Here is a 13979-nt window from a genome sequence, read left to right as displayed (position 1 = left end):
ATTAGATTATTGAAAATTACAGAACACGTCAATCAAGCAAGTTATGGACTCACAGCAGTTGACTCCTCGTCAGAAGACCGCGTCTGAGAAAGACAAGTTGGCGCTCGGGATGCGGATTGAGATGGAAAATGGAACCCCGAAAGGCCATTGTTCACGAAAACAGCAGTGTTGGTCCGCAGAGCTGCCATCTCTGACTCCGCCGTTTGATCCTTTTATGTACACAATGTCCCCAAGAGGCAACCGCCGACGCCGCGGAGCAGAGGCTGAGCCTCACGATAGTGATTCAGAAGCGAAGGCGAGGTACTACAGGCATAAGGAATAGCAGTGACTAGAAGCTGTCTCAATCTTGATGCTTGCGTTGGTGACCTCCGAGTTATGAGATCTTGACAATGAGTATTGCAAGACTCGGAAACGAGGAAAGTTCGGCCATTTCGAATGAAACTACAGCTTTCGTCCTGCCAGTGTGTCGTGCCAAGGGAAGAAGTCACAATATGTGATGCTATAGGTCACGTTTTGTTTCTGGATTCCTCTCAGGGCCATCGACAAGGGTCGGCGACAGGCCGGCGTGCCCACCTGTGGGCAAGACCGATGGCGCGATATGGCTTCGGGCTTGACCGCCACAGCCGGCATTGCGAGAACCCGGCTGCGCTCTTTATTCGGAATCTTTATCAGCGACCTTAGTTGACCACCACCACCACGACAGAATGCCACTCTTCAACCCCAGCACTGTCGGGCAACTTCCCCTCCAGCATCGTGTGGTGCTTGCCCCGCTCACGCGCTACAAGGCCGACAAGGACCACGTGCCTTATCTCCCGCTCGTCAAGGAGTACTACAGCCAGCGGGCGAGCACACCCGGGTCATTGCTTATCACGGAGGGGACGTTCATCGCAGCTAGGGCAGGGGGATACACGCATGTTCCTGGGATTTGGAGTGATGCCCAAATCAAGGCCTGGAAAGAGGTGCTTTCCGTTTTTTTCTTCGTTTTTTTCGTTGGCTGATTGTTGGAGGTGACGGCTGCTGTCCATGCCAAGGGGTCGTATATATTCATGCAACTATGGGCTCTCGGTCGCTCTGCCAGCATCAAGCAGCTGCACGAGGACGACCCCAGCTTGCCCTACGTATCCGCGTCAGATGTCCCCTTCAGCAAACGCAAAGACTTTCCACCCCGGCCGTTGACGGTGGAGGAAATAAAGGAATATGTCGAACTCTATGCGCAGGCGGCCCGGAATGCGATTTTAGCGGGGTTCGATGGTGTCGAAGTACATTGTGAGTGCATAACCAAGACGCAGAATGTTACTGACTTATGTGGAGCCGCCAACGGATACCTTCCCGACCAATTCCTCCGCGAAGTCACCAACCAGCGCACCGACCAGTATGGCGGCAGTATCGAGAACCGCTCCCGTTTCGTCCTCGAAATCGTGGCAGCCATTGTCAAAGCTGTTGGTGCGGAAAGGACGGCGATACGGTTCAGTCCGTGGGGCGAGATAACAGGTGTGTCAATTTATGTAGCTCGACATTATGGATTTTACCAACGCTTCATCTCAGAGGTTAAATCCGCCGACCCCGTCCCTCAATTTTCACATACCATATCCGCGCTCGCCTCTGCCCATCAGAACCCGCCCCTCGCCTACATCCACCTTGTCGAGCCTCGTGTCCAAGGCATCTTTGACCGCAAGCCCGATACAGTCGGGTCAAATGAGTCGAATCTGCCTTTCAGGCGGATATGGCGGGGACAAGGCCGGACCACCATACTGGCGGGGGCGGTCACCAAGGACGTGGCATTGCGGACGCTTGCGAGCCAGGAGGAAGGGGAGAACCTGCTCTTTGCGTTTGGTCGGTACTACATCGCCAATGTGAGTGGACTCGTGATTGATATCCCTGTGTTCTTGCTTATTCTTTGCAGCCTGACCTGCCCAAGCGGTTGAAGGAAGACATCCCACTGCATCCATACGACCGCTCCACCTTCTATTTAATTGGCCACAACTCGCCAAAAGGGTACACCGACCAGCCATTTGCAGACGACAAAGATGGGCTAGGGAAGACACGGTCGCGGCTGTAGATTGTCTGATTCATTGTGATTACTTAGACTTGGATAGACTACATTCGTTGAAGGACCGGAAGAATTTAGGAAGATTCCAAGAAGATTCGAAAAAAAATGTCGTGATGTGTCATCATATGATTTGCACCCTTCGACACCATCCACGACATACATAGGTTTCTCGAAGTTGAAGTCCGGCATTCAGGCTTCCAGAATAGCTTTGCACGTTTCAAATGCTTGGCGGCGGGTGCGCATAAGGCCCCGACGACGACCTAAAGAAAGGAAGAAGCCTCGAAGGACACGGAGACGTGCATAGTTTGCACTCACGTCTGCCCGTGTCGGGCCCGGGGGGCAGCTCTCGGAAGAGCGTTTGGCCGCCGATAGTACTCTCAAAGACTCGACACCACTTGCAACTACGCCGACATTTTAGCGCAAATACGATTGCCCGGTGGTACGAGTTAGCACACCTTTACTTTGCTGCAGTGCTAATAGCCTACTAGTATTAGTAGTCGCGGGTTTTCTGCTCCCACTGTTGGATTGTTTGCTTTATTCATGATTCGCGTGGTGCATTCAACACTGTGGTATGAATGGCTTGCCGACAACCGCGGAGAACTTACCCCGCTCAGGCTCTCAGGCGATGGTCACCATTTGACATTGCGGGTGGTCCGGCGGGTTGACTGGACGTCTACTTACCGCACCCTCTGATTTCTAGCCACCAAAGGTCCGTCGGTTCTCTGCTGCAACTCCTCGTTATCTTCTATCGTTTAACGATTTATTTTCTAGGTTCTGGATGGTGCATGCTCGAAGGTATGAAGAAACCCCTGACCCTTCGTGAAGACAAGTACTTATTTCTACAGACGTCAGACTTCTCTTCACGATTCCACCCCGCCGTCTTCTCTGCATCATCAAAGCCGAACGCTGAGGAGTTCACGTTTGCCTAGGGCCGAGTATACGTCCAAAAATGTCCCGTCACGCATCCAAATCTGGACGAACCCACATGCGTCCGAGCGCTGTTCCAGTCCCCAGTTACTGCACCCACACACAGCCGAGGACGCGCCGTCCTTTTCCGGCCTCCATAATCAGGCCCTCGATCCCATCTTCCCGGAGACTCTCTCTTGTATAAAGCTGGCCAAAACTTGGCCCTCTTGGCAAGCTGAACTCCTCTGGCTTACCGCGTTTGTCACAAGATGCTCATGCTCTCCCAGGTCCTCGCTGCCGTCCTTCTCAGCGCACTCGTCGTTTCTGCTTCGCCGCTCGAGGTAAAGCAAATGCTAGTACCTGATGGATTAGTCTGACTCTCTTGGCAGGCGCGTCAATCGTGCAGCTCGACGTACACAGTTGTCAGTGGAGACACCTGCGCTGCGATCGAGTCCAAGAAGGGCATCTCTGACGCCCAACTACACGCACTCAATCCCTCGATCAACAGTGCTTGCACCAGTGAGCGCTGGCCGACTGGTGGCCTCATATGTCTCTCTGACTCGATATTTTCAGACCTTCAGATTGGGGAAGTTCTCTGCCTCAGCAGCGGGGGAACGTCTTCTGGCTGCAGCAAGAGCTACACAGTGGTCAGCGGGGACACATGCGCTGCTATTGAGTCCAAGACGGGAGTCTCCGATGCGACTCTTCACTCGCTGAACCCGTCCATCAACAGCAGTTGCACCAGTAAGTATACATCACATTTCTCGTTATCCCGCCCGCTCACTCCCGAACTTTGAGATCTCCAAATCGGCCAGGTTCTCTGCGTTGCGAGCGGCGGCGGCTCGTCTCCTCCTGGCGGTGGGCAGACATTCAACGGGCTTGCGACATACTACGACCCCAACGGCGGCCGCGGCGCATGTGGTAACATACTCCAGAACAGCGACTTCATCGTCGCCTTGGGGAGCGGTCATTGGGACAGCGGGGCCCATTGCGGTGCCACGGTCAACGTCCAATGTCCGTTCAATTCACAGCCTCTGCTGACAATATCGAGCTAATTGCTGGCTGCTTTAGATCAGGGCAAGACTATCCAGGTTGTCGCGCAGGACCTCTGTCCCGGCTGCCAGGGCGCGAACGGCCTTGATCTCTCCGAAGGCGCGATGCAGGCGTTGGACGCGAACTATATCGCGGACGGGGTCATCTCCGTTGTGTGGGGCTTCGCTTAGACGTTATATTTTGGGGGTAGAAGGGTGTGATTTTGCTTAAATATCATGATTGTGAAATTTAACTTGGATTAGTTTGAATGAGACATCGCCTCCACCGACTAGTCGATGAGGAGGCACAGTTACAGTAGATAAAGATGACAAGGAAGGTCCCAGATCGCTCGGACTCATCCAACGGTGCACCAGCAGCTTCAATGGCGGACGAGTTGAGTCTACTAGTAGTCTACTACTTAGTAGGCCGCAAGAAGTTGGCAAGAACTTGAAGTTGCGCAGTAATCTTTTTGCGAGCTGCCGAAAAGCTGGCTGTTAGGCTCTGAATGTTAAAATTCAAGAGAACGGCCTAGCACCCAGTCGGCGATCTGAGCAGATGACATTCGGAAAGGAAAAGTTAATGGCGTGACCGCGGTGATGCGCCATCATCACCTTTTGCCTCTCACGGCCAGGATGCCCAGCCTGACGACCGGGAAGGTGCTGGTCTCGGGTGCCAATGGATTCATTGCCGCGGTGAATGGCATGTACCGATCCACAATTGCGACTCAATACTCGATACTTAGTGGGTCGTCCGCTCGCTCCTTGAAGCCGGGTTTGCGGTGCGAGGAACAGTCCGTTCCGAGGCCAAGACTGCCCATCTGCGGAAGGAGTTCGCCTCGTATGGCGACGGATTTGAGCTGGTTGTAGTCCCCGACATAACTGCAGTACTTATGTTTTGCGCTGGTAGTACTACTGGTGTCATTTACCTGTTGTCAGGAAGGCGCCTTTGACGACGCCGTGCGGGACATCGATGCTGTCGCGCATACAGCGTCGCCCTTCCATTTGAAGGCGGTCGAGCCTGATGGCAAATGCCCGCTCCAGCTGGAGGTTGTTGGCCGCTGATCAGTCGTTAGAACTGATCATACCCGCGATTCAAGGCACAGTCGGAATTCTCAAGAGCGTGCTGAAGAATGGGTAGAGTCTTTCTCTCCGGTCGTCATTATTTAACACATCTCTCTAGGTCGAGCGTTAAACGCGTCGTGATCACGGGCTCCTGCGCGTCCGTGCTGCATGTCGCCACGGAGCCGAAAACGTTCAGTGAGGTCGATTGGAATGAGCAGTCTCCGAGAGAGGTCGAAGAGATGGGCCGGGACGCTCCAGCCATCACAAAGTATCGCGCATCCAAGACTCTAGCTGAAAGAGGTTCGTGCCTAATTCATCGGCAAGTACTCACGACATAACGCAGCTGCGTGGAACTTCATGGAGGAACACAACTCGCAAGTAAAGTGGGATCTATGCGTCATCAACCCGCCCTTTGTATTCGGGGTGCGTCTCGAGACTCGAGTTATTAGTTGTTGATTTTCCATCTTTACAGCCGACAATCCACGACACACCAACTCCTTCCGACCTCAATACTTCGGCAGCGCAATTCTTCACCATGCTCACCGAATCCTCCCCACGCGACACTCTCCGCAGCGGTGCGGCGTGGATCGACGTGCGCGATCTCGGAGCGGCACATGTTGGTGCTTTTCAGAACGAGGAGGCCGGCGGCGAACGGATAATCGTCAGTCAAGGCTCATTCGTTTGGCAGAACTTCTGTGCGTCTTGGACTGCCATACCTATTACCCGCATCTCACAGATTGAACCAGTCGACGCAGCGCCAGAGGTCTCCGCAAGAGGTTTCCAGTATCAGAAGGGCATTGCCGGGTGTGATGTCGAGCCGCCCGTTGTCCACCACATACAGTATGACGCCCGGAAAGCAGAGAAGCTACTGGGTATCCCGGTCGAGAGTGGCTACCGCAGTGTCGGAGAAATGGTCCGAGATACCGTGACGGATTGGGAGGCCCGTGGATGGGTTTGATTCACATGCAGACATAGTAACATTGTAAGACGGGTTGCTTCAACTTGAGCAGCTCAGAAAACAAAGGAATATCTTGAACTTGAAGTCGTGCAACGTGAGGATTCAAAAGCATCGATATTTCTATTTCTAGTAGTAACTGGTAAAGGCCGTGGCATTAGCTCTTGCCAGTGTCCAACAATAAGGAGGTGAATAACTCCCAAACGATGTGAATTGGGGATAAGATTCAAGCGGCCGCCGGCTGAGAAACGGAATCATCGAGTGACAACGTGACCTTTTTTCCCTTGCACAAACCTTCAAAATGTGGGTTGCGCTTTGCTTTCAGTTTCACGACTGATATGCCCGGCCTCGCGACAGGGAAGGTGCTGGTTTCGGGTGCCAGCGGGTTCATCGCCGCGGTGAGCATACTACTGTACATCTTCGAGTCAGCATCGTAACGCTCGCACTGGTAGTGGGTCGTTCGCTCCCTGCTTGAAGCCGGATTCTCCGTGCGAGGGACTGTCCGCTCCGAGAACAAGACCGTGTATCTGAAAAAGGAATTTGCCTCGTATGGGGACGCGTTCGAGCTCGTGGTGGTCCCAGACATAGCAGCAGTGCGTTGTTTTTCTCTGTGGATCAGTGCGGCTTACCTAGGGTTAGGAAGGCGCGTTTGACGAAGCTGTGCGGGGAGTCGATGCTGTCGCACATACGGCTTCTCCTTTCCGGCTTGACGCGGTGGACCCAGATGGTGAACCCGACCTCCGTCAATCCGAAATACTCAACGTCAATAGAACTCATCCTACCAGCGATACGGGGCACAGTCGGAATGCTCAAAAGTGTTCTCAAACATGGGTACTTCGAGTTCTCTGGTCGCCCCAATGGAATGACATGTCCGTTTAGGTCTGGTGTTAAACGCGTCGTCATTACGGGCTCCTGTGCATCCGTGATTCATGCCGACCCTGAGCCAAAAACATTCAGTGAGGTCGATTGGAACGAGCAGTCTCCGAAAGAGGTCGAAGAGATGGGTCGAGAAACGCCCGGCATGACGAAGTACTTTGCATCCAAGACTCTAGCAGAGCGAGGTGCGTCTGCAATCTTCCCGGTGTTGGCTCGTTTCAACTCGCAGTTCAGCCGCGTGGAACTTTATGAAGGAATACAAGTCGCAAATGAACTGGGATTTAGTTGTCATCAATCCGCCATTCGTCTTCGGGGTCAGTCTTGTTACTTCGTGCATAGCGTCCCATCTTCCCCGTTTTTGTAGCCCACGATTCACGATGTTACCACACCTTCCATGCTCAATACCTCCACGTCACACTTCTTCACCATGCTCACAGACCCCTCCACCAGTGCCTCGTCGCCTCTGGCTACTTTTCGCAGCGGCGCGGCCTGGATCGACGTCCGTGATCTCGGAACAGCACATGTTCGCGCATTCCAGAACGAGGAGGCTGGCGGAGAGAGGATCATCGTCACTGAAGGCTCTTATGTATGGCAAAACTTTCGTGCGTCTTCGATGATTGTCGTCGCTGTCCTCTGAGACCCACGACGAGTAGTTGATGAAGCGCCAGAGGTATCGCCGAAGGGATTGAGATACCAGAAAGGCATTTCGGGCTGTGATATTGAGCCTCCGGTGGTGCACCACGTCCAATACGACACTCGAAAAGCAGCCAAATTGCTTGGTATTCCAGTCAAGAGTGGGTACCGAAGCATCGGAGAAACGGTCCGAGATACCGTGGCAGACTGGGAGGCTCGTGGATGGGTTTGATTTACATACGAACAGAGGGTGAAACCGGAAGAGAAGTTGTTTCATTGTACTACCCAGAGAGCCCGCGTGATAGTATCTCAACAGACGTGATATTTTGTGTGTCGAGACTGGAGGCCGACGAGTGATTTGGCCCTGAAGCGATCTACGCGCTCGTTGGCGAGGTTGATAGCGGTCTGCTATCCACGATTTCCTGTCGCGGAAGTTGATGTCAAAGGTCGAGCACACGGATGATCCTCTGCATACGTCGTCATCCTAACGACCCACAACAACCACGCGAGCAGAGCGACCTCGCGGCAGGCGATCTTTGTTCGTTATATTGCCGTGTTTGGTCATTGTTGGCATCAGGGTGCAACCAGTGTATAAAACCGGATGCGCGGCGCTCTGCGTGGTCCAGGAACAGCAAGGTCCCGCGTTTGCCCCCGCCTTCCCTCAGGATGTTCTCGCAGATCGCTGTGTCGTGCGTTTTGCTGCCGCTGCTTCGGAGCGTCGCTGCGTCGCCGTTGGAGGTAAGCATGACCTGCCATTGCGTATCCCAGCCAACAAAGCCGTCTCCGTGCAGACACGTCAATCATGCTCCTCGTCATATACGGTCGTCTCCGGCGACAACTGCTGGGCCATTGAGCAAAGAACTGGGGTTTCTGATGCAACTTTGCGTTCCCTCAACCCTTCAATCAACAGCGGGTGCACGAGTAAGCATATGCTTCCTTCATGTCGCGTCGTCCACTCACCTGTGCACCCGACAGACCTCCAAGTTGGCCAAGTGTTATGCCTGAGTTCTGGGGGCTCAACTCCCCCCGGAAATTGCGGCAACAGCTACACCGTTGTTAGCGGCGACTCCTGCTGGGCAATCGAGCAAAGGACCGGGATCTCCGATGCGACGCTACACTCCTTGAATCCATCCATCAATAGCGGCTGCACCAGTAGGTTTACTTTCACGGTTTCTTCAGCAGACATTCAGCTGACTGGGCATAGATTTGCAAGTCGGTCAAATACTGTGTCTTGGAAGCAGCGGCGGGGGCGGAGGTGGCGGTGGAGGCGGGCAATACAGCGGTCGCGCAACCTATTATGACCCCGCGGGCGGCTACGGCGCTTGCGGCGCCCCGCTCTTCAAGACCGACTTCGCTGTGGCCATGGGCGCGGGCCATTGGGACGGGGGCTCGCATTGTGGCCGTTCAATCAAGGTCGACTGTGCGTATTTTGGTACTTGTCTGTCCCGAATGCGGTTTTTGAGCGTCAAATAGATCAGGGCAGAAGCGTCCAAGTCGTCGTCCGGGATTTATGCCCCGGCTGCCAGGGCACTGAAGGCATTGACCTCACCGAGGGCGCCATGGCAGTCTTGGATCCGAATTATATCTTCGATGGCGTCATTACCGTCAACTGGAGCTTTTTGTAAGGGCCTGTTGATCGACGACGAGGGGAGATTGCTGGAAAGAGATGCACGAGAAGATACCCATTTGTAGATAAAGCGAGGTTAACTTCCAAAAAAATTAGGGATTTGTGACTACCAGTGACAACTGTGACTACTGATTTAGGAATGGGCGCTTATTTTTTGTGACTCGCTTTGCGTTGGTCGTCGATGATGCCAGTTGACGGCGCATTATTACAAGCCTGCTTTCCTCCAGAACTCGAGCGCGAGATATTCGAAATTGCGGTACTGTCTTACCCTTCCGCCCTACCCGCCGTCTTGCGTGTTGCCCGACGAGTCCAGCATTGGTACGTGATGGAGGACTTTGCTACACTGCCAGGATATTATTTGACTTGTTGAACAGGATTGAACCACTCACCTTCCGCGTGTTATGTCTGAATAGAAGCGCCAAAGCCAAAGCCTTCGTTAAGACTCTACGCCGGCTCAAAAAATTAGAGCCACCCCAAACCAAACGCATCACCTCAGGTATTCGTCATCTATTCTTCGATCTCCGTGGACTATGCACGGTCGAGGAGACTAAGGACATTCTGCGAGCTTGCAACAACCTATACGACTTCGCTGCCATCGGCGACTTCTCCCACCCCGGTCTCCTACCTATTCTTGCCAACCTTCGCATCACCCGTCTCGCTATCTGTTTTGAAGTCCTCTTTGGGGGCCTAGCCGAAGTCGACCTGATGCATCCAACGCTATTAGGCATTACGCATCTCGATGTTTTCGACCCAGTGTCGTCTCTCATCGGACCCAACCAAGTGTCCCTTGATGAGTTGCTTCCTCAACTTCCGTCTCTCACCCATCTCTGCCTTAACAACGAAAATCCGAACGAGCGCATATTTCGGCTACTGAAAAACTGTCCTCACCTTAAACTCCTCGTTGTTCTTGCGCCAGGCAGGACAGATCAGATCAACTTCGACCCCTCCGATCCAAGAGAAAATAAAGATGATCGACTGGTGTATGGTACCTTTGGAGACTACTGGGCGCAGTGGGAATCTGGGGCTCACGGTTCCCCTAACTTTTGGACCATAGCAGAGAATGTGGTCGCTCGGCGGCATCAGGAAAGGTCGAAAGATATGGCATTAAGTGCGTTTATTTCACTGTGGATCAAATGGCAACTGAACTTGTTCTGCTACAACAGAGCCATAAAAGGGTTATACTTTGTTTTATGCCGGTGGCGTCGGTTTTTGCTATGGATGCATTACCTCCCATTGGCGGCTCATATTATGCTTGCCCTCCACTCTTCTTTGTTCCTCACAGAAGTTTCCGATGCTACTATAAGCGCAGGAACTTGAAATCCCCTTGCCCTTATCTCCCCTTGCCCCTCAAGGCACGCTCCCAGTCGAAGACTCGAAGTTGGCATAGAAGCGTAGCTTCGGTTCCCTCCGCCATTGCCTTGTCTTCTTTCATGTCCGTCGTCATTGTCCGACATTTCTCCAGCATGCTATCTTCGTCGGGCCGGGTTTAGCATTCAAAACCTTTCCAGATTCGTTGCGGCCTGTGGGTCTTGCTGAGGCCCCGCGGTACATCGACATTTATGGACCAAGTATGTGCTTCGGTCCGAGTCATAGTATCTCCCAACTTCCCTCTTCTTTCAGTTTCCCCAGCTCCCACATCCCTGGCAGCCTCAACCGCGGACCCGAAGACAGCATCACCGGTATCCAGTGGAACACAAATACTTCTCGCATCTCACGATTCTGCTTCTTTCGGAGATTTTCGGCTTCAAGTTCCCGCTGGCGATGGCATTCTTACAGACAGCCTGCAGGACATTTACAGGACATTCACAGACAAGTACTTGCTAGACAGCCAGCTGCAGGGCGACCACACCTATGCTTGACTCGCCATCCTACACTCTGGATCGGTTGAGTCGAGTCTGAGGTCAACTGACAACCCCTCATCTCATTCTAGTACTGCGGAGCGCCTCTTGATCATCATTTGGCGCCGCTGGCGGAAGGCGGAACACTCACTCGCATCCTCGCATCAGAACGGGATGAACGCGGCGTCGGTGCTCGAATTTCGCCGACTTGCGTAAACGGGCTTTCGTATCCCAACGTCATCGACTAAGATCCTCGGGCCTCGTCAAACGCAACCTTAGCAACAACAACCCATGCTCCGTGGCCAGAGTCAACTTGAAGCAAAATCGGTATGTATATTCTTGGAAATCACAGATACCCGCCGCCTCACGAGCCGCGTTAGCCCTCGACGCGATGGCGGAGGTCGGAGTAGATGTTCACCATTTCTCAGCGAAGTTTTCGACGTCAATCCCAAGTTTACCCACTTTTGCCCTGTCTGGGCGTGCTTTCTGCGCCTTGAAAGGCTTTTGGGATTGTGCTAGAACACGCAACCTGCCTGTCTTTGTTGCCGCCCGCCAACCGCCAGCTGTTGCTGCTATGCCTTGACGGGATCATTGCACATGTCCACCCTCGATGCCTCCCCGGGTTCTTCAGCAAGTATTTAGAGTTGATGCACGGAAACTCTCTTGTGAGTCGGTGCTGTTGATTCTCGCCGAGATATGACTTGATTGAATTATCTAGTAAGTTTAGCTGTGTCTTTCCCTTGTGCGATCCTCGTCGGAAATAGAGGACTGAGTTCTTGAACCTGGTGACTCGGGACCAAACTCGGGCTAAGCGTCAGCCGCCTAGCATCTAAGCGAGCGCACTCCGCAACAACCACATGTAGATCGTGATGCGGCGCCTCGTTCCTGAATGGGACTTGCCGCCGGCTCGCTCACACCGGTCCCGGGTCCATCTGGTGCCGAGGCCGGAGCTCGCAAAGGCGGTGACGATTGCCATGGCTCATCCTCTAACTCCTCATGCAAAGCGGCTGTTGTCGCTCTGCGCTCGCCGTGGCACGTTGGACCAACACTGACTTCGGAACTGGAGATAAGGGGGAAAGACCCTTTATTCTTGGTCGTTCTCTCGGCTCGAGTCGGTATTTCCAAGATGAACAGCTGATGGTGGCGAGAGGGGTTAACTGAGCGACGGTTAAGCGCCAAGTGGCTCGAGTGACCTCGATTCTCGAATGTTGCGCTATATTGCGTTGGCGCTTGCAAGTTGTCCTCCCGGAGAGACACGCATACACACAGTCTAAGCCTACGTCTCCGCCGATCACCACCGTTGTGTCGTCGTCGATTCGCACCAAGTATAGCTTCCGCCGCAAGCTTCTCCGGTGAATTACAGAAGGGGCAGCTGCGTTCCCACCGCATTTCTCCAAGTCGAAGTGGCGGCCTTCGGATCTGAAACGAGAGATCCATCAACTGCTTACCGCTTGTAAGACAGCCTGGGGAAGAATCGCTCGAACGCTCGCGACATCGCTTCTTTAGCCAACCCTTCTTAAACACGGTGCCGACTCGTTCAAGCTGGCTTCTGATTCTCTCCCCGGTCCCCCCTCCTCCCGCCTCTGCCCTCGCCGTAAAGGATAACGCTGAGGTTTGTGCTCGCGAGGCAAGCCCCCACAACGCGGCTCACATATTGTTTTCTAGTTCACTCGCGACCCTTTCGGTATCCCTACAACCCGCTGCCATCGTCTCTTGCTACTAGCACCAACGAAGCAAACTTTGGACCGTTACTCAGACCCATCATCGCCAATGTCTTCCGCCACCACTGCCCACGACCAAGCTCCGTCATCTCCAGCCGCGTCAGAAGGTTCTTCTTCGCGGTCCAGTGCGCCGCCATCGACACCCCCAATGACAACGTCCCTCCCAATTGCCACCACTTTCATGAACTTCACGAGCGAAGACACTATCAACGGAGTTCCCAGCCTCGCCGGTGTCAAACGCACTGCGAAAAACATCAGAAGAGTCAATACTGCTGAACGACGGGCAACCCACAATGCTGTTGAGCGTGCCAGACGCGAAACACTCAACGGGCGGTTCTTGGTGAGTGTCGCTATTGACAGCTGCCATTCCATTGGGTCTGACTCGGCCCTCAGGACCTTGCCGCACTCCTCCCCAACCTCAATACCATTCGTCGTCCATCCAAATCGGCCATTGTCAATTCGTCAATCGCGCATCTCAATGCCTCTCGGCGGCACCGTATCCTTGCGGCTCAAACTCTCCGCATGATCAAAGAGGAAACAGACGCGCTCCGTCACGAGATTAACCAATGGCGCGCGCGGGCTGGCGTTCAAGGGCTTGAGGAGCCAATGCGTGGTGATGGGTTTGGGCTCATCCTCACTGGGGAGCTTGAGTTTGAACAGTCGGATTTGCTGGACGGGAGCGAAGAGGGCGAGGAGGATGGGGATGGCGCGTATGGGAGCCGCCCGTATTCTTCTGGCGGAGAGCCATCAGCTGAAGAATATGCTCTTCAACGAGCCCATGCGGAGATGCTTGCTGCCCAAGCCCACCAAGCCCAGCTTCAGCACCAAGATCACCTGCGTGCCCAACAGCAAGCCGCGTTCAATGGCGAGCCACACACACCTCCAGGCTATTACAGCTCTCCAGCCGTTGTCCACACCCGACTCGATGCTGCCTACGAGAACCCCTCGGCGGGCTACTACGAGCCGGCGGTCCATCCAACTTCGGTCGACATGGAGCAACAATGGGCTGCCGTCGCTTACGAGAAACAACAACGGATACTCCACCACCAACAGCACCACCAGCCGTCCTGGTGACCTCCTGCCCGCCTGCCGCGGACGTTGTCTTGCTTGCTGATACCCCCTCATCGTGTCCGACGCTCACACACCCACATTCTTTTTTTATTGTCGACCGTCGTTGCATACTCGCAACGTCCGTCGCTGTAGATACCTCCACAATGCGCTCCTTGCTTCCGCGTGGAAATTATAAACAATTGTTGTATCAAAAGCAGGGAAGCGCCGCT

At 53.9% G+C, this 13979-nt stretch overlaps 6 protein-coding genes across 6 annotated transcripts; all 6 read left to right on the top strand.

Annotated features, from left to right (window-relative positions):
* Positions 1-3225: 3225 nt before the first annotated feature.
* Positions 3226-4179, top strand: MIND_01266000 (uncharacterized protein; the record flags this gene model as incomplete). Its single annotated transcript, XM_037369141.1, has 5 exons — positions 3226-3297; positions 3346-3475; positions 3530-3700; positions 3755-3970; positions 4028-4179. The coding sequence occupies 5 exons, from the start codon at positions 3226-3228 to the stop codon at positions 4177-4179; spliced, it is 741 nt and encodes a 246-aa protein (XP_037214347.1).
* Positions 4180-4596: 417 nt separating this feature from the next.
* On the top strand, positions 4597-6007 carry MIND_01265900 (uncharacterized protein; the record flags this gene model as incomplete). Its single annotated transcript, XM_037369140.1, has 8 exons — positions 4597-4680; positions 4731-4871; positions 4924-5011; positions 5061-5121; positions 5168-5349; positions 5393-5472; positions 5522-5744; positions 5796-6007. The coding sequence occupies exons 1-8, from the start codon at positions 4621-4623 to the stop codon at positions 6005-6007; spliced, it is 1047 nt and encodes a 348-aa protein (XP_037214346.1). The 5' UTR covers positions 4597-4620.
* A 335-nt stretch (positions 6008-6342) lies between these two features.
* Positions 6343-7745, top strand: MIND_01265800 (uncharacterized protein; the record flags this gene model as incomplete). The annotated part of the gene is made up of 8 exons (XM_037369139.1): positions 6343-6402; positions 6457-6597; positions 6644-6731; positions 6775-6835; positions 6884-7065; positions 7115-7194; positions 7245-7482; positions 7534-7745. 8 exons carry the CDS (start codon positions 6343-6345, stop codon positions 7743-7745), a joined length of 1062 nt encoding a protein of 353 aa, XP_037214345.1.
* Positions 7746-8179: 434 nt separating this feature from the next.
* On the top strand, positions 8180-9138 carry MIND_01265700 (uncharacterized protein; the record flags this gene model as incomplete). The annotated part of the gene is made up of 5 exons (XM_037369138.1): positions 8180-8251; positions 8305-8434; positions 8489-8665; positions 8718-8933; positions 8987-9138. The coding sequence occupies 5 exons, from the start codon at positions 8180-8182 to the stop codon at positions 9136-9138; spliced, it is 747 nt and encodes a 248-aa protein (XP_037214344.1).
* A 183-nt stretch (positions 9139-9321) lies between these two features.
* Positions 9322-10999, top strand: MIND_01265600 (uncharacterized protein; the record flags this gene model as incomplete). The annotated part of the gene is made up of 4 exons (XM_037369137.1): positions 9322-9458; positions 9515-10248; positions 10649-10708; positions 10761-10999. The coding sequence occupies 4 exons, from the start codon at positions 9322-9324 to the stop codon at positions 10997-10999; spliced, it is 1170 nt and encodes a 389-aa protein (XP_037214343.1).
* Positions 11000-11867: 868 nt separating this feature from the next.
* MIND_01265500 (BHLH domain-containing protein) lies at positions 11868-13773 on the top strand (the record flags this gene model as incomplete). Its single annotated transcript, XM_037369136.1, has 6 exons — positions 11868-12089; positions 12152-12303; positions 12351-12431; positions 12485-12590; positions 12644-13039; positions 13093-13773. The coding sequence occupies 6 exons, from the start codon at positions 11868-11870 to the stop codon at positions 13771-13773; spliced, it is 1638 nt and encodes a 545-aa protein (XP_037214342.1).
* Between the last annotated feature and the right edge of the window lie 206 nt (positions 13774-13979).

This window comes from Mycena indigotica, assembly GCF_014461135.1.
Source record: "Mycena indigotica strain 171206Taipei chromosome Unknown Mind.scaff0013, whole genome shotgun sequence".
Classification (NCBI taxonomy): domain Eukaryota; kingdom Fungi; phylum Basidiomycota; class Agaricomycetes; order Agaricales; family Mycenaceae; genus Mycena; species Mycena indigotica.
Note: the sequence above shows the minus strand (reverse complement) of the source record. Positions and strands in the feature narration are given on the sequence as shown.